The sequence below is a fragment of the Terrapene carolina genome, unplaced genomic scaffold (assembly GCF_002925995.2).
Source record: "Terrapene carolina triunguis isolate 2854851 unplaced genomic scaffold, T_m_triunguis-2.0 Scaffold131, whole genome shotgun sequence".
NCBI lineage: Eukaryota > Metazoa > Chordata > Testudines > Emydidae > Terrapene > Terrapene triunguis.
This window is the reverse complement of record NW_020664482.1, coordinates 4,556,131-4,579,583: the sequence shown is the minus strand read 5'-3', so window position 1 is coordinate 4,579,583 and position 23,453 is coordinate 4,556,131. Positions and strand designations below refer to the sequence as shown.

Sequence of the window (23,453 nt, the reverse complement as noted above, 5' to 3'; positions counted from 1 at the left end):
GTTTTATATCATCTGCAAATTTTGCCACCTCACTGTTTACCCCTTTTTCCAGATCGTTTGACACAAATAATTTAAGACCTCTTCCTCCACTTCAAGATTTACCGAGCACAATGGATGGTAAAGGACATAGCAAACCATATTTTTTCATTCTTTGTTTCATGTTTCAGCCAAATCATTTCTGATTAGTCACCTCCCACAGGTAACTTAAAAAAGGAATCACCATAGTGAGAACAGACGGAAGAATTAGTTGCGACCTGCCTGAGACTAATCATGAAAACATCATTACTAAGATTTAAAAATATTATTCTGTTTAATGACAATAATTAAGACTCAAGTGCATTGTTACCAGCTATGCAAAATATATAGGTTGTGTGTGCAACAATACTTAGACTGTAATCTTTTTGAGATACTGTCATTATGTTGGTGCAATAGGGCCCTGATCCCCGATTGGGACCTTTAAATTCTGCTGCAATAAAAATAATTAAAAGAATCTCAGTAACAGTGTGTTCTATAGATCCTTGTCTAGATACTTTGGTCATTGATACCTTAGAGTTCTGTCCACATGGATGTGATTACAGGATAAGGGTCCTAGATTGTACCAAAAGTCAGTAAAATAAACCAGATTGGAGTTGCTGTCTTATCTTTCTTTAGACGTAGATAATCTACAGTCCAAAGAATATTTTTCTGGAAAGCTTTGCATGGCAAACAAGACCTTCTGTCTCTTCAGAGCTTGGGGCATTTTTAACCTTTCCTTCCAAGTTTTTTGTCACAGAAGAAACCTCAAAGTGCATGCAAAGACTTTTTAGTCTGTGTTGTTACGAAATTCATGTTACGGGAGAATGGAAGCCTTCTGTTCCAAGGAGAGAAAATTGTTTGGATAACTGGTCCCTTGGTATCTTGTAGCGTGTTGGTGATAAATACTGACGAAGGAGCTCTCAATCGTAGCTATTCCAGGATATGATTCTGTTGTTGATCTTCATAGCCAGGCAGTCCCATATGCTTATAAACCCTGAGGATGGTGAAGAGGTCGTCTGTTAAAAAGTGAACTGTGTAACCCTTTTTATATGATAGGACTGGAGTTCAGTGTTCTGGGTTTTGTTTTCCTTCTCCACCAATTGATACGAATACCTGAGACGGGAGAGAGCTGTACTCCAGTGCTGTTCCAGATGTTAGTCATGTCAGCAATTATTGCTGAAGTCCAGAGTTTACAAGTAAAAACAGACTTTCAGCTTGTCATAAAGTTTTCCTTTTAAGTTTTACCTTCTTTGGGGTCCATTCTTTCTTCTATTGAAGTCGATGGCAAAATTCCTTCATGTTTAGAGAGATGAGTTAATGTTTGTATAGTACTTTGAAAAGATAGTGTCCTTAATATTTGTTAATGCAGACTTTTAAACAGTTTTTTTAAAAAAAAGAATGTACTTTATTTAGATATTTCAATAAGCAACAGTATTTTCTGTCAGCAGTTGTGCTTTAAAGTTCATGAGTTTTCTTCTTAAAAAAAAAAAATATTTTTAAAAAAAAAAAAAAAAAATCTTCTAGCCAACATTCTAACTTCCAGTGGGATGTTAATTAAAGGTCGTCTTTCACAAAGAAAGATCTCTACTAGTTTACTTCAAATATTTTTAAGATTGTTTAATATATGAACACTTGAAAAAAATTATAATTTATTTCAGGAGAATTCTGAAGTTTCATACCCTAATGGTTGCTTCGTTGGAAAACTAGAATTGACAGTTAAACACTTGAGATTTTATAATCCTTCCTCCCACTTTATATTTATTTATAAGTCTCTAATAATCAAGACACCTGTGGATAAGTGTTGTTGTTCTATATAATATATCTGAACTGATACATAGTCGCTACAGCAGATTCTTGATCAACTGCACTTTGAATGTGTTAACCCTAAAAGTCTAATTTCACTTCAGTGTAGCACATCTCTGTGTGAAATATTAGAGGAATATTTGTGCATTATATTAAAGTGATTAATTGGTGTCTTCAGCCTTTTTGCACATTAAATTTGTTTTAGAATTAGTTATGGTCACATGGTGCAGGTAAAACAGATGTTTTTGATAGATTTCAAGCTCTTTGGGGAAGAAAGATTGTTTTGTGTTGAACATAGTTGTGCTTAATAATGGTTTATATAGCCTTACAGAGATATTATTTTGTAATAGGAGCGATATGAAGCAGTTGTGCATCGTACCTTGGAGCGGAGCCAACGGCTGGAAACACGACAAAAGAGATGGTCATGGGGAGGGTCTGTAACTTCAAATTCAGACAGCAAGACTGGTAAGGGTAGCTAAATTTTAGTGCATTATGTTGATTTATAGTGTTGTCGCATTTATAATTAAGATGTCTTGAAGATTAATTCAAAAGTAGTATTTATAATTCTTTTTTAATGATTTCTATTTAATACTGTTATTGTTTAATATAATGGATATGCAGCTATTACCTGTAAAATGCCTTGAAAATGCTTCCTTTAATAGACTTGCTTTGAATACTAATTGATGATACTCCATGTTTTAAATAGAGGTTAAATGGGTAAGATGGCACAGGGGTTAATGCTCAAACTTTTCAGCTCTGGAGTCCATGTTGAATCCCACCTGAGGTTACACATTTTTAAATGTACTTGGTCTCAAACAGGTCCTTATTAAACCATCATGTAATTTGATGTAATTAGCAGTTTCTGATTAGCCCAACATTAGAATAGTAGAACAGGATGACCTGCCTCCTTAATCACTTATCTATAATTTATAGGAAAAAAACTGCATGATCATGGGGGACTTGAGTTTGAATGACACATGCTGAAGGTCTCATGCTGGCAGTATTAAAACATGTTTGGAATTTCTAAACATTATAGATGAAAATTTCCTAACTCAAAAAGTGTTGTGGCCAACACAGGGGAATTCTTTTAGACCTTGTCCTAGCAGATAAAGACGAACTGATCATAGAACTAAAAATGTAATGGCAGTTTAGGTACAAGTGTTCATGATTAGATCACATTTATAATATACAAGCAAAACTAAGTCCAGACCAGTAGTATGTATACTTGGTCCCTTCTTAGGGCAAGTTTCACAAAGCTTGAAAATAATTATGAGCCAGATCAGCTGGGAGGAAGACTTTGAGCTGGAAACTCTGAATGATAACGGGGAATCTTTTAAGAACACAAAAAGCCACAATCCCGTAATTGAGGAAGATGGCTGTGCTGGTTAACCAATCCGCTTTAGAAGGAAGTGAAGACAGCTATCAAAAAAATTAAATTAATAATATTTAACAAATGGAAGAAAGGTGAAATTGATAGTAATGCAGATAAATCAGAAGTTAGGAATTGTGGAAAATTTATAAGGGAAGCGGAAGGACACAGAGGGCTTGTCTACACTGCAACATTGTCGACAAAACTTTTGTCTTTCACAGGTACTTAAAAAAGCTCCCCCACGAAAGACAAAAGTTTTGCCGACACAAGTGGCAGTGTGAATGCGGCTTTGTCGGCAGGAGCGCTCTCCTGACCACAAAGCTAATGCCGCTCGCGGGGCTGGAAGTATTTCATCAGCAAAAGTGCCGACAAAATACAGAGAGAGCGTTTACACACGCTGACTTTTAGCGACAAGGCTGTGTTGACTCAGCCTTGTCGCTAAAAGCTGCGTAGTGTAGACAAGCCCAGAGAAATCTATGGCCAGCAGAGTTAAGGACAATAAGGAGTTATTTAAATATATTAGGAACAAAAAGAATCCTGACAAAGGAAGTGGTAAACTTATCAACAATAATGCAGAAAAGGCAGAAATGTTCAATAAATATTTCTGTTCTATACTTGGGGGAGTGATAAATAATGAAGAGGACATGTCACTGATTCAGAGGAATCTGATTTGCTTTATAAGTTGGATGTAAGCAAACAACATGTGTTTTAATATGGCTAATTGTATACATTTAGAAACAAAAAATATAGGCAATTCCTATGGGATGGGGCGCCTGGCAAGCAATGACTCTGAAAAATATATTTAGGGGTCATGGTGGATAGTCAGCTGAACAAGAGTTCCTAGTATGATGATGTGTGCTAAAGAGCTAATGCGATCCTGGGATGCGTAAACAGGAATCTTGAGTAGGTGTAGAGAGGTTATTGTACCTCTGTATTTGGCGACTGCTGCTGGAATACTGTGTCCACTTCTGGGGTCCACAATTCAAGAAGGATATTGATAAATTAGAGAGGGATTAGAAAACAAACCTTACAGTGATAGACTCAAGGAGCTTGGTCTATTTTGCTTAATAAAGAGAGGCTAAAGGTTGACTTGATTGGTCTAAGTTCTACATGGGAATCAAATATTTAATAACTGGCTCTTCAATCTAGCAGAGCAAGGTGCAACATGATTCAATGGCTGGAAGTTATAAAGCTAGACAAATTCAGACTGAAAATAAGGCATACATTTTACAGTGAGGGTGGTTAACCATTGAAATAATTTACCAAGGGTTGTGGTCAATTCTTCATCACTGAGTGTTTTTAATTCAGGATTGGATGTTTGTCTGAAGGAGCTGCTCGAGGAATTATTTTGGGGCAGTCCTATGGCCAGTGTTATGGAGGATGTCAGACTAAATGATCACAATGGTCCCTTCTGGCCTTGGAATCTATGACTGAAATTGAATTGAAAATAATGGGAACTGAAAGGAGGTCTTCACAATGCATGGCACTAAACATGATCAGGCCCTGACTTTCCTGAGCAATAAAAATATTTTAAGGGAAAATCAAACTTGGTGTAGTGAGCTATTAATAATAACTTCTCAATTTCCAGTTGAAGAGAGGGAGGTTGTAAGGACAGAGATACATGCGAGTCAATGGGAATTTTAGAAGTGATTGTGCAGAAATAAAAAACGTACCTGAGCTCACTTTTGTTTTCTGCGCTAGTGTTGGAATTGTTTCAAAAATACTCAAGGTGGAACTAATTGTGGTGTTGGCTGTCAGGCTGTATCTAGAGCTTAAGTCCTATAAAGTGTTTGTTGAAATAATGATTACCTTAATTATAAGTATTATTTCCACTTTCCCCGTGTCTCTGTTATATTAATTACTGTCCAGCCTTGTGATTTATCTTACAAACCTTGTTCTTCTACAGAGCCACAGACTGCAGATGAAGGTGGAGCTGGTAGTATTGATTTCCAAAATGGCCTTTTGCTATTACTTTACACTAACCACTAACCTTTTGAACTGGAATTCTCACTTTCACTGATTGGAGTTCAGGGGAGTTACTTTTATAGAGCTCTATTGCTGGATCTGGGCCAGCAGGGCTCAGAGCACTGCAGAAGCAGCACACTTGGTCCTCTGTGGAGAGCATGCCCTACATATTTAACAATCCCTCCCAGCCAATTAAGGTGGGCCTTTCCATTGATGAGCTCATCAGCGAGTCTGAGACACGGTATTATCTGCGGTTTAGTGCCTCAAGGATGAGGATATAAAGCATGGGAAAAATTGGGAGATGTTTCTGGCTCTGGGTATATGCTGAATGTATATTAATATGGTACTCTGTAAACCAGAATTTTATAAACAATGATTTGTTACTTTGCAAACAATTTAAACCATAGCTGGAGAAACTCTCCAGTGCACAAATTTGGTACATTTCACAAATGGTACATTTTCATGATATAGTACAAACAAATATATAGGGGAGCCTTTTCCTTTAACTACATTTAATTTCTGTGGAAGGAGTTTGCAAAAATAATGGGTGACAGTTTATTCCAATGAGTGATAGTGATTCCAAACTTTTAAAATTCATTTTCCATTGACTTTCTAGCACCTTCCGTGGAAGAGCTTGAGAGACACTCATAGACTAATTTATAAGCAATTCAAATGGTTTCTAAGGCCAGGTCTACAATTGAAGGGCTTTGGTGGTATATTATACTGGCAAAAGCACTTTCAATGTAGACACCATTTACAGCAGCCAAACTTGTTTTTGCTGGTATAGTTTATTCCAGCAAAATAATTGCCTGGTAGAACTGCATCTACACAAGACACTCTTGCTGGCACATCTGCATCCATCAGGGATCATGCATCTTCATGCCCTGGAGCGACATAGCTATGCTGGGAAAGGTTTGGTGTAGACCTGGCCTATGTGTAATCAGGGATATTTATTTTTTGTAACTGAGGGCTAAAATGACAGCCCCCTCATCTGAGACCCATCTAAGTCTATGAGCACTGAAAAATCTGTGCATGCTCGTAGCGATACTAATCTAGTCCAGCTGTCTCATAATGCTGACAATATGAGGCTTGAAAACTCAATGAAGTTTAACTGAGCATGATTTAACTGCCAGAGCTTATTCTGGCGGCCATAGCACATTTTTTCCCTCTTCTCCTGCTCCCCTCAGCATGGATTGGCAGTTTTCTCCAAAATTAACCAGTTTGATTGGATTGGTTCACTTCTATTAAACATGTCATCCTGAGGTACATGTATTAATTCCAGTTGTTTCCCACTAGCTGAAAAATGCCTAACATTGTGGTTGCTATAGTATTATCACATTATTGATAAATAATGTTTCAATTTCTCTAACAACATCATTATAAGAGAGTTATAGAATATTTGCAATATTCTCTTCTGACTGTCTGTTCATGTGGCATATTCAGAGATAGGTTGGTCCACTTTTAAATATGCTGGGAGACCAAAGCTATTCCAGATACTGCAGAAAAGCCTTCCGTGTTTAGTAATTCATGATCCAAGAAAATGTAGCCCAACAATCTTTCTTTCCAGGCACATTCTGTCATGCTCAGAACTGGTTTCATGTGAATATAAATATTTAGAACTCTTGATCAAGCAAGGTAAATCTCTGGCTGAGATAGCAGTAGATTCACAAGTGTACTGAAAAGTAAACCATACATAATCAGACATTTCAAGAACATCCGGAAGATCAAATCCTATATACGGAAAATATTGTAAATTGAGATAATGCAAATGATTCAGAATTACTCCCCATTGGTGGTTAGAAATTAATAACCCCCTCCCCCCCAATCAAGCATTTTACAGTAAAAGCTGTTTTATCCGGCATGTTCAGGGACTGGGGGGTGCTGGTAAGTGAAAAATGGAGATATCCTATCTCCTAGAACTGGAAGGGACCTTGAAAGGTCATCGAGTCCAGCCCCCTGCCTTCACTAGCAGGACCAAGTACTGATTTTGCCCCAGATCCCTAGGTGGCCCCCCTCAAGGATTGAACTCACAACCCTGGGTTTAGCAGGCCAATGCTCAAACCACTGAGCTATCTCTCCCCCTAATGCTGGTTAACTAAGAGGCAGGGAGTTTGGGGGTGTGTGTGGGGGAGGGGGTGTGCGTGCTCTGGGAGGGAGTCTGGGTGCAGGAGAAATGCCAGTTTATAGAGCTTTCCACTTGGTGCAGGGTTAGATTCTGTTGTCAAGAATCCTGGGAGAAATGGCAACATTGCATAATAAAATATATAGAGTCCTTGACAGCAAAATCCCAGCAATTGAGAAAAGTTCCCTATCACAAAACCAGATGATGAAGTGCCTGAGAGACTAAGGTGCATGCCATTAGAGAATATGATGGTCACCAGACATGAAGTTTGATGCCACACTCTTGTACCCGTGTAGGCCCCGTGTGCACATTGAAAAAATACCCTGGCATTATGTTGCACGCTTGTCTCAATTCTTGCAATTTTTCATATATAAATGATTTATAACTTTCTTTTTCCAAAGAAAATCCTACAAACACAGAACGAAGTCATACCAATAATTAAGAAACCATTGATTTGATACAATGAAATTTTTCTCAGATAATTCCCTAGGACCTCAGAAGCAATTCTTCATGCTAATGGCCAGACTAAATAATTGAAGCCATCTTATCAAGTCATTACAATTGTGTCGGCCAGACAGGTTAAGTAGGGTTCGTAAGTATCCTAAACGGTGGGTGTAACTTAAAGCTTTCTTGCAAATGGAAATGCAAATACCATGTACATATCTCTTGTTCCTAATAAGGTTTAGTTTTACAATGTTATATATCACTCATACTTAGTCAGTTGACTTTTTGATAACAAGTTCATGTGAATAGTCAGGCTATTGCTATGTGTTTTTGAAAATCCCACCTGTAGCACATATCCTATATTTAAAAAAAATAATAATAAGGAAAGGGAATTAGCAAGGAAGTGGTAGAAAATAACTATTAGTGGATGTAATTTCCCTTAGAAAATTCCTGAAGTTCATCTAAAAACTCCAAAAGCTGTTGCAGCTATCCCAGTTCTCTGTCATCTTCCGTTATAAAATAACCTTTGTGTCTGCCTTAGAAAAAGTATCCCAAACTTAAATCTTCATTTCTGGAATTTATTATTCAGGTGCTATGCAGTAGATATTTCAGATCATGCTGTGGGAGTGGAATGTCCTAAAAAAGGAAACTTCTCTTCTTTCTCAATCTGCTCTTACTTTGCTGTCCTTTCGCACCTCCTTAAAACAGTTTTTTGGTGTATCAGAGAGGGTAGCAATTCTGGGGTTTGTACACTCACTCACATACATACATACATGCAGGCCAATCCAGTCAAATTCTCATATATTGGCTGATTTTTAGAGGAAACAGCCATAGCATGTTGGGGAGCCTTTTGAAAAGGGAAAAGAAGCTCCTTCCAAGGTTAGTAACCCTATTTTCCCTTTAGTATGGCTTTATTTGCTAATAAGTTAACCAGCTTTGCCATTTACATTTGATATGCATGCAACATAATGTGCAGAATTTTAGGGTTTTACCATGCTGGTTTGTGCTACGTTTAGCATGCACCACCAGGAAATACTTACCTACCTCAAAGGGATTTGTGATTTATGAATTGTTTTGTAACGTGCTTTGAGATCCTTGAGTGGGAAGTACTGTGTAAAAGAATCGGAGCAGAATTGGAAATGGCTTTTGGGAAGTAATACTTACACTTCCAAATTTATCCCCAGAGAAATATGTTAAAGGACACTTTTTCTGACTGAAGTTAAATGCTAAAATAAACGTTTCTTTCTGCAGCCAGCAAACGTTCCACATCCACAGCAAACCTCAAACAAACAGAAGCTGTCATTAACAAACGTTTGTCATCTTCTGCAGCACTTCTAAACTCTCCTGATCGGAGTAAGTGTTTTGGGGTTTTTGGCGGGGGTTTCTTGGGGGTAGATAATGTGTACTGTTTCTCCGACCTATTTGTTAATTCATTGCTCATGTGATCTCAAATGCATTTTACCCAATTTGTTAATCCAGCAAACTGTGCAGGTTTTTGACCCAATCCTTGGTTGTGATCTTTGTGTTACAGCAGGAGAGTAATGGTAAAGATCACTTTTCATATTTCTAGGATTCAGTTTTATTAAAGCCAAATCTTGGTGAACGATTTATGAATTAACCATTTCACACCAACTCTAAGGGTTTGCATGCCTTAAATCACAGACTTAATTTTAGATAATACTAAACATAGTAATTGGGTTTTTTTTAAAATTGCACAGAAGACTACTACCGTATATACTCGTTCATAAGCTGAATTTTTTTAGTGAAAAAGGGAAGCACCAGAGAAGGGGGTCGGCTTATGAACGGGTATAGAGAGGGAGAGATGGGACACAGCCCCTCCGCCCAACAGAGGGAGCAAGGAGAGGCAGCACAGCCAGCAGAGAGAGAAGGGAAGAGGCGGGGCCAGAGTCTCTACACTTCTGGCCACGCTGCTCTCCCCCCAGCCTCCAAAGCAGCTGCAGCTCCAGGGCTGGCAGGCTGCAGCCATGCTGCTCGGCCCCGCCCCCCAGAGCAGGCTGTGGCCGCCCGGCCCAGCCCACCGGAGCACGCTGCGCGTGCTGCCCAGCCTGCTGGAGCAGCTCCAGCCAGGTCAGAGACATCCTCCCCTGGCCCTCCCCAGATAAGGTGGGAAGGGATGGGATGGGGAGAGTGTGAGGGTCCTGGGCTGGGGTGGGGTCATGTGGGGGGTGGTCACAGGGGTTACTCCCCTGACTCCTAGCTTCTCCCCCCCAGTTGCTTTCCCGGCCCGTCAGGGTAAGCAGCTGGCGCGCCGGGACACTTTGTTTACTTAGGTTTACCTCCTCGAGCATCTGCAGGTACGGTAAACAAACCATCTTGGCCCCCCAACGGCTTATCCTGATGGCCTGGGAGCAAAAGTTTGCTGACCCCTGAATTATAGGGTCGGCTTACGAACGGGTTATAAAAAATTTTCCATTTTTACTTATCCATCTTGCGGGGAGGGGGTCAGCTTATAAACGAACTGGCTTATGATCGAGTATATACGGTATTTTCCTGAGTGAAATAGATTCAAATCTTTGGTTGCATATTCACAACAACAAAAAATTTGCATCTTGGCATTAAAATCTGTAGCATGGCCCTGAACTCATGCTCTACATATTGTAGAGCCCTGATACCTTGTAAGATGTAGAATTGTATTGTAAAACGGGCAAAAAAGTGTGAACATTCTGCTGTTCCCTTTTTCACGTTGACCCTAGGGCATTGTGGTTTCATGGGACGTATCTTCATACTAGCCATGCAGAATCCCTATACCATTAGTTCCAATGTATTAAACCAGTGGTTTTCAACCTTTTTTTCATTTGCAGACCCCTACAAATTTTTGAATGAAGGTGTGGACCCCTTTGGAAATCTTAGACATAGTCTGTGAAACCCCAGGGGTCTGTGGACCACAGGTTGAAAACCACTGTATTAAACTGTTGCACCTTACAAACTCTATAATGATGTACATACGTTTTTTTTTCCAGAATGGAGCATTGCTTGTTTTCTTGATGTTTATCTTTGTTCTCTCCAAAACCCTGGGGTAAACACTGCTGAGCCTACTACTGCTGAGGGACGTAATCAACCTGAAATCCAGTCAGTTTTTAAAAATTAGTTGCTGATATAACACTTGTTCCAGTGTCCCCCTGCAAATTTTTGTGGATTTACAGTCCTATTTTATATTTTTAAAAGGTTTCTCCAGTTGCTGTGTAAAATCATACCAATAGGGGAAATACTATCAAATGCATAAAGTAAACAAACTGGGAAAATGGAATTATTTTTTCTCCTTTTTTCGTTATAGGGAACATAAGTGTTACGTGTAGCATTAAGTACGTTTTCAGACAGAAGCAATTTATTTAAAAAAAGAAAAAAACAAAACTGAACAAGCACCAGAAAATATTACCAATAATGCTATAGTTCTGTGTCTGACTGCAATCCCTTATGAAGTACGTGTCATAATGCCTTTTCCAGACCGAAAAGCTGATAGTAACACTAGGAAGGTTGCTAATCTGCTTTTAGAGGAGAAAATTAAAAATTAATTCCACCACCACAAATAACGTCCTTTTTCTTTTATGTTCTCAAGGCTAAGAGAGATCTCTCTGAACCCTCTGCAATGCTATGCTAACATGTTTAGAGGGCAGTCGTGGTGGACTGCTTCCCTCCTTCCAGAAATTACTGTCCCTTATTGTTACAAAAATCATGCATAAATTGAGGAGAATAAGGGCTCAATCCTGCAAACCGATATACATGTGGGTAACTTTACGCGTGTGATTATCCCAGTTCAAGTCTGGGACTACTTGTAATTAGAATTATTTATATATATCTGTGTTTGCAGGATTAGGCTCTAGGTATGAACCAGAAGCAAAGAGGTTTATAAAATTCTGGTTTATATGCACTCTAACACAGAAAGGAAAACACATTTAATAAATTATCAGCCAAAAGGGATTGCTACTAAACCTACTGCCGTTCTGTAACAGAAACTCTGACAGAGCAACTTTCTCCAGTATTTTGGGGAAACCCTATTATATTAAGTGGCTTAAGAGAAATCCGAGAAATCATATAATCCTACAAATGGGCTGGAAGTCATCAATTCCAGCCCTGTGCTCTGTGGCAGGACCAAGTAAATCTAGACCAACTCTGACAGGTGTTTGTCTAACCTGTTCTTAAAAACCTCCAATGATGGGGACTCCACAGCCTTCCTTGGAGGCCTATTCCAGAGCTTAACTACCATTCTAGTTGGAAAGTTCTTCCTAGTATCTAACCTAAATCTCTCTTGCTGCAGATGAAGCCCATTACTTCTTGTCCTACCTACAGTGGACATGGAGAACAATTGATCACCATCCTCTTTATCACCACCCTTAACATATTGGAAGACTTTTATAAGGTCGCCCTTTGGTCTTCTTTTCCCAAGACTAAACATGCCCAGTTTTTTCAATCTCTCCTTAAAGGTCAGGTTTTTCTAAACCTTTCATCATTTTTGTTGCTGTCCTCTGAATTCTTTCCCATTTGTCCACATCTTTCCTAAACTGTGGTGCTCAGAATTGGACACAGTACTCCAGCTGGGGCCTCACCAGTGCCGAGTAGAGTGGGACAATTACCTCCTGTGTCTTACATACAACACTCCTGTTAATACACCCCAGAATCATATTTGCCTTTTTTTGCAGCTGTATCACATTAATGACTCGTATTCAGTTTGTAGACCACTATAACCCCCAGATACTTTGAAGCAGTACTACCATCTAGACAGTTATTCCCTATTTTGTAGTTGTGCATTTGATTTTTTTCTTCCCAAATGAAGTACCACAGCTGTGTCAGAAAATAAAAACAGTAGGGGCTAATTATTGCAAATCACTCAGGTTATAACACTTCCAGAGAGATATCATGTCCTATGGAGGCTTACATAGTCTGGTTCAGACTGGATTCTCCAGATATCACCAGACAAAGATAGGACTTTTAGATAAATAGCCAGTGCTTAAACTGATTCGGGGCCTTCTTTCTGGTTCTGGAGCTAAGATGGATGAACTTGTAACCACAGGGAAAACCCAGTTGTGGGTTTTGAAGGACTAAAACCTACCAAAGCCCTAGGTTGCAGTTGGAGTTGGGGGTGACCTGTGGTAAGCTTTTTTACATGCATGAAGGTTCTTTTGTTGTTTTAATGTTTTCTCTGTAATGCTTTTACCTTAAGAATAAATATGAATGCCTAGAAGGAGCTGTGTAGTATCTTGTAATTGCGGGCAATACATTGGTAATAGCCATCTGAGAGAGAAGGAAAGCACAGATGCTGGCCTTTTAGGGAGCCTGGCTTGCTGGGGATATCACAATGTAAGGCAGGGAGCGGTATAGCCTCAAAATCTCTGGTTACAAGGGAGTGAGATGCGGGTCTCTGCCCAAGAGAGGTGATGGCTGAGAGCCGGAAATCTTAAGTGGGTACCCTTGGTGGACCACAGAGTAGGAATACCGGTTCAATTGCCTTGAAACGGTGTGAATATTCAGACTCTTTGGGGGAAATGTCCAGTGCTCACCTTTATTTTCTCTAACAACGAAGAGAGATTTAGATCAAGACTCCAAGATTCTGCTCATACCAGCTGAACAGGTCAGAGCAATTGTACACTCTTGATCTGGCTTCCAGAGAACAGCTAGTCTTTGCGTGAATGATGCATGGAATGTGCACAGCTCTTCAGGTTCTGCTGCAGCTCTTCTGTGTCCCATCACAGCTTCAGAGAGGTGCCCACCTAGGATGGTTGGAACTTGTGTGCTGGGTCCAGTCTGACGCATTGTCATCTGAGATGCTGTTTAAAAAAAAAAAAAGAAAAGTTTAATCTGATTTAAAAATTTTTCTTTATTAGCTGCCTTAACTGTACTTGCGTAGGGAAAATATGAAATATGAGATTTCAAGTTCCTCCCACCACTAGAACCCATCTGTCAAAATATAACAACCATTTTGCACACTGAGATGTGCTTTCAAAGCGGTTTTGTTCTATGTAATAGTATAATTTAGATTAACCTTGTTTTATGCCTTTAAGACCTATATGTATTTATGTAGAACTTCTGTTTTAAGCACTCTTTATATTCCTGATGATACTGGCCAGATAGATATTTTTATACTCTTAAATTGAACTGATTTAAAAACAAGTTAATCAAACACATTTTTCTTCAGTTCATCTAGAGCCTTATCATATACTTCTTTATTGAATCTTTATTGATTCATGTCTGTCTGTCTCTTTATTTCTTGTTAACAGAAATTTGGTATATAGATTAGAAATTTAAGGATTCAGAATGATTATTTGTGCGCTCCAGTTATTTGAGGGTGCACTTTTTATTTCTTGCCACAAGGTGGTTCTGTATGGTTCATAAATCAATCAGATTTGATTACGCTGCTATGACTTATACTGTATATAGAAAAGAGGAGTAGGTGGTTAAAGGAACACTTTAGGATTCTATATCAAATGTAATCACGTAATTTGCACTTTCACTTACAGGTACCACAAAGAGAAGTGCTTCATTAAACAGACTGAGTAACAAAGTTTCTCTGCAGTCTGAGCAGCCACCACCAAAAGGTTCACAGGTGGAACAGAAAGGTGCAGGAAACATTTTTTTAATAGGGGATAGCAAATTGAATATTTCTTAAATTTAAATTGTGTTTAAACTGAAATTTCTAAACTTTGTTTAGAAATACTTTCACTCTGAACAGACTATTGTGCATATAATATGACCATTTGGACTTTGGTATCATTACGCACATACTAGCTATATCAAACATTGTATCCAGAATTCTGCTGTTTCTATATGCAAGTGTGTTTTCTCTGAAGCTGTACTTGGGGTGGGTGAGAAGTAAACCAATACGTACAACTTGTGTAGCCGAAGTATTGCATAATGATTAACAATTCTGGTTTATAGGTATTTTTGGCAAAATATAATTTTTTAAAGAAAGGAAGTGGGCAATTCAGAAAATCAACTATGCAAATCTCTTGTTAAAAATAATATTCCTTTGCACTTGGTCTCTAGGAAGAACAGAAAAGAAGAGGAGCACGTCTTTGAATAGAATAAGTAGTAAACCTCATTCTTCTACTGAACTAGAGAAAGTGAAAAAGGAAGAAAGACCAGGTGGTTAGCTATTTATAAAACTAAATCCTAATGTTGCTATTTAAAAGCAATGCACAGTGAAATTGGATAGGATTACGTTACTTGAGTAGTTTCTTCTGGTTCCTCTACATCTGGAAACTTAGTGAGAATTCTAGTTATTTAGTAGTAAAGATTAAGCTCTTTAAATTTCTTATCTCTGACAAAAAATCCTTTCGGGTTTTTGTGAATTACACTTAATCATGCTAGAAGTAGGTGAGCGAAACCATTACATATACAAGTCAAAGAGTTAAAGCTTGGAAAGATAATCTTGATAAATTTAAGATAAAGAAATCATTTCACTTTAAACGTTAATATTTTTTCCTGTATCTTATTCTGTTTGGCTTTAAAAGCTCTTAGTTTTTCAGTTTACAAGCAACTTCTCTGTTCTTGCTGCTGGACTGAGTTTAGTGCCTCCAATTTAGGGGGGAAATCTGTTCTCATTTGTGTCTCTGCTTTTCTTTTTACATCCATCCTTAAAGTACAAGACACTTCTTTATTAAAAACTTCTTTCTAATAACTATTTTCTACTTGAAGCTAATGGATGCCAGCTTCTTTAACAAACATCTCCCTTTCAATTAACACATTTGAAATTTTTCTTCTTAACAGCTCTTGCCCTGATCAGAAACTAGAGTAGAATGCTTGGAATCCTTTTTCATATTGAGTTGACAATGATTACTATATATGTGAGCTTGTGTGTGCAAATAAGACTTAACAATAGCTAACAACTGTTGGCAATAATCTGCAAGGTTTTTCTCTGGTTTGTGCTACCAGTCTCTTGTAATATCCTCTGTTGCATCCTGACTTCCAATGAATATAACCTCTGCAAAGCTGAATCCAAAGCTTTCCATGTTTTGACTTATTTCAGCACTCCATCTGTGTTTTATGTTTGTTTGCATATCATTCTCTGCACATAACAATTAGTAATAAGTCACGGACAACAAATGCAATCATATCTGATTGCAGTGTTTAATCCTGCTATACTATTACTATGTATTTCCCTCTTCATTACTTTAATATTTTCTTCTGAAAATGTTATGATTTGCGACAATACTCCCAAAGCTCCTTTTCTCTTTGATGCTTACTTTCTTCATTATATGACTTCATGTTGAATCCTTTTTGGTTTGTTCCCATCATTCAGCTCGTCGCTCTCAGATCAGTCCTCTGGAGAGTAATGTAATCAGTCGCCTCCTCGCCCCCACACAGGCCTCCTTAGCTAGGAGTAAAAGTGCTGCTACATTATCGGCTGATGGACAAGATCCCTCAGGTAACAGGAGTGCAGTAAAAGCCTGAAAGTGATAGTAGTTGCTTTCAAAGCAAGAGTTGATATGACAGTTGCTAACTATGTTACCTTTCAGCACAATTCAGACGTTTAGATAACACATCACTATGTATAATACTTCACTAACATTTACTTTAGTAAAATAAATGCAATACATATTTTATGTTGCATGTTTATTTTGCGATTTCATAGAGTAGTATTGGCTTTTAAACTACAATACCAGTTCATTCATTCTGCAGAGAATTGTATACTGGTATTTATTTTTGCACTGAGCTGTCTCTGAGATCTGCATTTGAATTTAAGTGACGGCTTAGGAGGAGGAACTGGAAAACTAGTAACATTTCAAAGGAGGCCTAAGAGACTAATAAGCATGGGGCACAAATTGACTTATCTGAGGGAGAGCAAATTTTTCAGCTAAAAAGTTGGTGGAACAAGACGACTAGGTTACCTGTGACGTTTATTGAATCTAAGAAAGTTCCAGTGAAAGTACTATGTTCAATGTAAAGTCAATGTAATGCGCACCTAGCTGGAGTTCATTCCCCCTGTTCTTTTTTTAATCTTTCAACTCGCAATCAACATATTTTTTTTGCCTTTTATCCTTTCAAATGCATTCCTCCATCTTTATTTTTTTAGTATAACTTAAGCTAATTAACTGACCTCACTAATAGTGACGAAACTTCTACACTGCTGACCTGACTATAATCAATCCTTGCCTTTGCTGATTCAAAATTTATGTTCATGTTTTTGCACAGCTATTTGTGTGCATTTTATTTTTCCACAAAATGTTTTACTTCACTTCATATGAGGGAAATCTCTTGTTTTGTACTGATAGCCAGGATGTGGCTCTGACTCAGTGTTATTCAAACAATGGTTCAGGACTTTTGCTTTAACTATCAGCAAGCTTATCGTATTTTCAATAGCATTAACACTTAATTTCAGTAATAATCTCCTTGCTCTATTCTAGTTCAAATTATTGGTCATAAGAGTGCAGTTCTCTCTACAAGAATGCCGTAGATATTAAAATAAAATGTTTTATCCATAAGAGTACAGTGATTAAGAGCTAGCATCTGTCATTAGATTTTTGTATCCCTAGATATTTTAAAATCTTAGATATGCTAGTTTTAATCTATTTGTAAATATCTCCATTTACATTACTATATACACTTCATAGATGAGTTGTATATTATATATGCACTACTTTGTTTAGTGAAGGATCCATACAGTGATCATATTTTCTCATCACATCTTAATATATGTGAAGAGGCTGACAGTTTTGGAGATGGTTTTGGAGATGGTTAAGTAATTATAATTGTCTATTAACCCTTTACACTTCTAGTTTCTTCACATACTTTAATCTTGTTTTGTTAATGTGGATAAAGTGTGTGGTTTGGGGGAAAAAGTAAAAATAAGCAATACTGTTATATGGCAGCTGATATAGTGCATAAAACAAAGTTAAAATACTTGATATAGTAACTGCAGTTTGTCACACAATGTTTTATGAAAAATCATTCCATGTGGGTTGGACGAAACAAAACATTTTATAACTAGCGCGGCATTATCTTCGCATTGTGAAGCATTTGTGAGATATGCTTCTTCGCCCTGTGCAAGGGTTCTGTTAGTCTAGAAATAATCATGACAAGATACAGTTTGACTAAATTGGAAACTACATTTAGGTATTGAAAGTTTAATGTAGACATTGTTTGGAAAAGCACTTTATTTTTTTTTAATCTACACTTTGCTGCTTTCGGAATGGTTTCATTCTTGGTGCTGTGGCTTCTGAACTCCTAATCTTGTGGTGATGGTGTCTGGTGTCTATGACCTGTTGCAATGTGCACTTCCAGTGGTGTTTTCTCTGTATGCGTTCTAACACACACAATCTCTCTCTCTCTCTCTCTCTCTCTCTCTCTCTCTCTCTCTCTCTCTGTCCTTTTTTTCCTGTTCTGATGCTGTGCACTTGGTTCTCTGTTTTTGTCTTGTCAAATTCCTAACTTTATAGAATCTCACCTCTGTCCTCGTTCAGCTTCAGCCAGTTCCATCAGTTCTCCAATCCAAACTCCTAAAGTACCTGTGCGCAGCCGTAGCATCGACAGATTGAAGACCACTGTATCTTCATCTGACACCAGCTCTCCAGAATCCACACAGGTCTGTTGAAAAGTTCCTTTTACAAAAGGCTTGTTTTTTCTTTTTTTGGACAGATCAGGTTAGGGGCATGTTATAACCGTTTGCAATCCTAGTCAGCTGCAGTATTTATTGCACCAGAGCACCTAAATGTTAGTTAAATTTCTTTATTTTGCATTGTAGATAAATATTGTTGGATAATGTCACAAAATACTATTGTAATGATAAGAACAAGTTGACGTTTCTTTTTAAAGTTTTAATAATCTTTGGTTATTAATTATGCAAGTTAGTAAAAATAATTCCAAATGGAAGAATAGGTATACTAAAGAGTCATTTTTTTTCTTAAAAAAGAGAGCTTTATTTTAGGGTGTCTCCAAACCAAAATTTCAAACACCCCAGAATTTCAGGGTGTTTAAAGCCAAACCTAAATCAGCCTGGATCTAGACTGTGCATTTATCTTTATATTCTGCTTACCAATATCCCCAGGTTCAAACATCCTGAGACTCTGGGATGTTTGAAATCTGGATATGAATGTTGTGGAATGAGCTCCTCTGTATTTTCAGGGCATGCTGTTGATTATAAATCCTAAAGCCTCATTAATATAACATTACTAGAGCCATGTTCAGGAAGATAAAGGAAAATTCAAGGGTATCTTAATGTGACTAGTGAATATTGTGATGACAGCACTTCTACATTTCTCTGGTGTCTTCAACATATTTTAGAAGGTGTACATTACCGCTGTTTGTGTATCTGATCAGAAATCGGCGACAGAAAAACAGTACCCAAGTCCTGCTGGGAGGCGCCCTCCATCGCCATCTGCGTCAGCTCGTAGAAGATCTCCGTCCCCTGCTAACTTGGCAAAACGTCCTTCATCTCCCTCTACAGCTAGGTATGTTTAAATCTGTGTTCATCCTAAACCACGTTCAGAACAAAATGAGCACTACTTCCTGTGCCACAGGTTTGGTGTCCTGATACTGTCCAGTATGAATGCAGAAGGTGCATATTGTTGCTATGTATATAAAATCAGTTAATACTTCAGGCTTTCAGTGAAGCCTTAATAAGTGTTCCTTTCTCTGCAGACAAAATCAAAAGGCCCGTCCACCTTCACCTAGTGTATTGAAACAAAGGCCATCATCCCCCACTACAGTCTCCAAACCAGCACCTATTCAACGCCTGCCTCTCACACCAAGTGTTGTGAATATTACCAAAAAGAAACCTGAAATGGAGTGCAAACCAAAGGACAAGTGCGAAGAAGGAGCAGGACAAGAGCATGGCACTTCTCCAACCTCTGAGAGGGAAACTGTCGCAATTGCTGCAAAGACCAAAGAAGGTAGGAGCTTTTAAGTGATCCATTTGTCTATTCCATTTATCTTGATGGTGGTCCACTACAGTTTGAAGTTTAATTATGGTAATTACCTATAAATAGCATTAGAGAGAGAGATCTTTGGAAGTATTCAAAAATTTAAAGCAATCTAGAAGAAACTTAAGTCTTTTGGAATGGACGCAAATTATGTTCCTGACTGCTTGTAGACACTAAAGATGACTTGGCAATTCCCGAAAAAGTCCTAGCCAAGTTCCATCTCCTTCCTAAATTTCCCCTGCATCTCTGGTTTCTTACAGTATTCTTCAAACTGAGGAAGGGATATCTCTATGGTTGAATAAGAGCACTTGGAGTCAGGGTATCTGGTTCTATTTCTGATCTTTCCACCAAATTCTTGTGTGATCTTGCTTTATGCCTTTCTATCTGAAACGTCTCTGTGCCTTGACTTTTACATGTGTAAAATGGAGATTTATGAGTATTTGTAAAATATTTAGAACTTCTTGGCGGGAAGGCACTATAGAAGTGAAAAGTATTAATATTCAGTTCCTGTAGTTTCACTGAATACAACTGAATAGTGGTTATTCTACCCAAGAATTGACAGCATTTCAGGGATGAGTGAAACAATCCCTTTATACTGTAGTTTGTAAAACAATTTGTAGGGGATTTTGGGATGCTTAAGGTTAAAAGATGTTATTTGCAAATAGTTAATTATACAGTAGCTTTATAAATTGCTGGGTTATACCATATATAGTAGTCAGTTCGTTTGACTAGAGAGCTAAAGGTATTGACTTTTAATCTTGTTTACAGTGCAACCTCTAAACTAAATCCTATTCCGCTTTGTACATTAGAAATACTGGATTAGATTCTCAAATCCAAGACACACATGCAAAGTGAGTTCAAATAGCAGGAAATGCATACAAATTAAAGCACACACTTTGAAACCTTGTTCTGTAAACCAGATACCTGTGAAATTGAGCCAGCTATCACTTTAAAAATTGCATGCATATGCCTTAGCCTGGAGGAAAAATCAACCGCTCATTCATCGTAGCATACATGAGACCTAGCTTCCAAATGGTTAGAGACCTGCCTAAATTTTGATTCCAATGTATGTGCAATCGCCACAGCATCAGGAGACAATGGGCAACACTGCCACACAAAGGAGAATGAAGCAGACATACTTCTCCCAGGTTGGAAATAAATCTCCTGACCCCATTCATTGTGCCAAATGAGCACATCCTCTACCCCTCCAACCAGGAAGAACACCCTCTACAATCTCCAGAAAAGAATCTGGGAAAGACTTCTGATGAGGTATCACATGCACTTCTCTGTGGAGAAGGTCATAGGGGAAACTTAATAGAAAAAGGAGTTTGAACAGGCAACTGGTGGCGATACTGAGGGTGAAAATCCTTCAAATACCATGGGTAAGTGGGATCATATGCCTGATGCATGTCACTGCATGTAAAGATACTTATGTGTGTTCCTGAATGTGTGTAAGTTTGAGGGAATGTCTGAAAATTTCCCTGTGTTAACACTTTAAACTGGGTGTGAATTATGGCAAGAAATTCTTTGGGATCCCATATGTTGTACTGTGCTTTGCACACACGCATTCTTGTGGAAAGATAGCTAGATGTCGAAGTCTAATTGTCAATGTCGTATGGAGTTGTACATCAATCTTAAAACAGCGTCCCTTGCTCCTGATTATAATAAATGTGTATCTTAGACCTGTCTAAAGCATGAGAAATAGATCAGTAATCCACATCACTGATATTTGATCCCTGCTGTCTGTCCTATTCACAGGTATCTACCAGTTACTCTTTGGCTTTAGTCATGCATGTTTTCCTTTACAGAATCATCCTTATCCTTCACAAACCCACCTGCTACATCCTCATCTACCTCTGGGCCTCTCACCTTCTGAAGCTTTACCTTCTCATTGCCAGGACTTTGACCTGCCTTCTCTGCTGCCTCTTCTAAACTGCGTTTGGAACTCAACCCTGTATCTCATGTTGCCACTTCTGCTCACTACTTGGGTGTCTCTTCTCTCTCTTCCCATGTGAACTTCTAGACCTGTATTTACCCAGCTCATCTCCTTCCCTCTTGCTCTGCTGCTAACCAGATTATCACTTTCTTTGCAGTCATTGACAGTAGGAGGCTGGGAGTAGTTCTCTACCTAACTCTTTGTGGAGTTTATAAGGCAGGGAGATAGTATGGAAGTTGATCAACACAGAGGTGTTGGTTTATCTCTTCTTTCTGAGTATGGGGTGTCCACTCCTGGCCAGATAATCCCCTTACATGCCCTACCTGTGAACATAGAGGCAGATCCCTCTGTTCTGGAAAAGTTGCTTCACATTTTCGAAATCATGTGCTGTGGAGTTGAAATCAGAGGGCAAGAACTGAGGGCAGTGAGTGGCCATCTAGCCAGGCTAACACTGCTTTGGCACAGTAACATACCCCAACCAGCTCCTGAGGCTTCCGCCCAAAGACGCTGGCTTTCACCACTGAGTCATTCCGTGGCACCTGAGTTTCTATCAAGTCCTGGGCTCAACCTTAATTTCAAGGTAGCTTTAAGTGTACTTGGTGTCATGGTGTCTGTACTAGCTGCACCATTGTCCCTTCTTGGGGTTCTCACTGAGTGCACCTCTCACAGATGTCAGACCTCAAGCCTTTATCTCTGCTGGGGTAGAGTTCTGTAGTTCACCCACTTTTAGACTAGGACCTGGGTTAAAGCCCCCTAGTTACCAATTGTGACTACTTCAGCAGGTCCAACTGAGGTTTAGACCCTGGTATTGACTTCTCTCCAGCAGCTGTGACTAGCAGTTACACAGGGACCGCACAAGCTTCTCAAACAGTATTGTTTAACATAACTGTGCAACAGAGAATTCAGAGACATGCAATAACAATAACACAAAAGGAGACCTCACCAAATGGACCATATCTAGCCTTTTAACTGCTCCTGGCTCAGATGCTTAGGCCCTGCTTAAGGTGAGGCTGTCTACCCTGCAGCTCCTATCTCTCTCCCAGTCTGTGTCAGCCCCGTGGCCTGCTGATCAATTTCTCTTTCCTTTTCTGCCAGTGAAAACTTTTAAAACTTTTGATCTTTATGATCGCCTTGGCAAAACAAGCCCTGTTAACTTTGCTGGCATCTGGAAGTGGCATCTCCCAGTAAAAGCCCCCATTGAACACTTAACTTGGCCTGAAAGTGTGTACCTAAGGGGCTGTCTTAGTTCTTAGTCCTTGTTTTGTTTCCTGCCTCAGCCAACCCCCAGTTCCAGTTGGGTTTAAGCTTTGGAGTTAAAGAAGACAGCCATCCAAAACTGAACAGGGAAACACATAATAGTCATAACAATAATGCAGGTATCTCCCAGTTCGTCACACTTGGATCTTCATGTCACTTTTCCCCCTATGGTGGATTTGATTGCCTGTCCAACACGCCTTGTCTTGTTTGTTTCCTTTTGTGTCTACATTGGTAAGTAGTTAAAATATGCTATTATGCAGTATTATTTTTCAGTGACTTGGAGCAGTCTTACACAGCTTCTCTTCATGAGTTAAAAGGCTTGTTTCAACTTAAAAACATAAGAAATGCTCATTCATGAGAGTTGTCACCTTGTGTGCTATGGTGGGTAATAAACTGGAATGTAATAATTATATGTCTGGGTTGTTGAGGAGTCGGAGGGCATAAGGATAAAACAAATAGCCCACATTGAGGTATGGGTGATGACCTTCTGTCTAATGCAGGGGTAGGCAACCTATGGCATGCGTGCCGAAGGCGGCACGCGAGCTGATTTTCAGTGGCACTCACACTGCCCGGGTCCTGGCCACCGGTCCGGGGGGCAGGGCCGGCTCTAGGCACCAGCCAAACAAGCTGGTGCTTGGGGCGGCACATTTTTAGGGGCGGCATGGCCGA

General features: G+C 38.9%; 1 protein-coding gene across 1 annotated transcript in view; it reads left to right on the top strand.

Moving 5' to 3' along the window:
- The window catches only part of MAP7D3 (MAP7 domain containing 3), a 62,618-nt gene that overhangs the window by 22,132 nt on the left and 17,033 nt on the right, over window positions 1-23,453 (top strand). Inside the window, exons 5-13 of the mRNA XM_026652932.2 lie at window positions 2,169-2,283; window positions 5,094-5,123; window positions 8,970-9,071; window positions 14,192-14,290; window positions 14,718-14,816; window positions 15,973-16,098; window positions 18,110-18,255; window positions 18,990-19,120; window positions 19,311-19,561. Of these exons, the coding sequence (XP_026508717.1) occupies window positions 2,169-2,283; window positions 5,094-5,123; window positions 8,970-9,071; window positions 14,192-14,290; window positions 14,718-14,816; window positions 15,973-16,098; window positions 18,110-18,255; window positions 18,990-19,120; window positions 19,311-19,561 (1,099 nt within the window). The remainder of the gene's footprint in view (window positions 1-2,168; window positions 2,284-5,093; window positions 5,124-8,969; window positions 9,072-14,191; window positions 14,291-14,717; window positions 14,817-15,972; window positions 16,099-18,109; window positions 18,256-18,989; window positions 19,121-19,310; window positions 19,562-23,453) is intronic.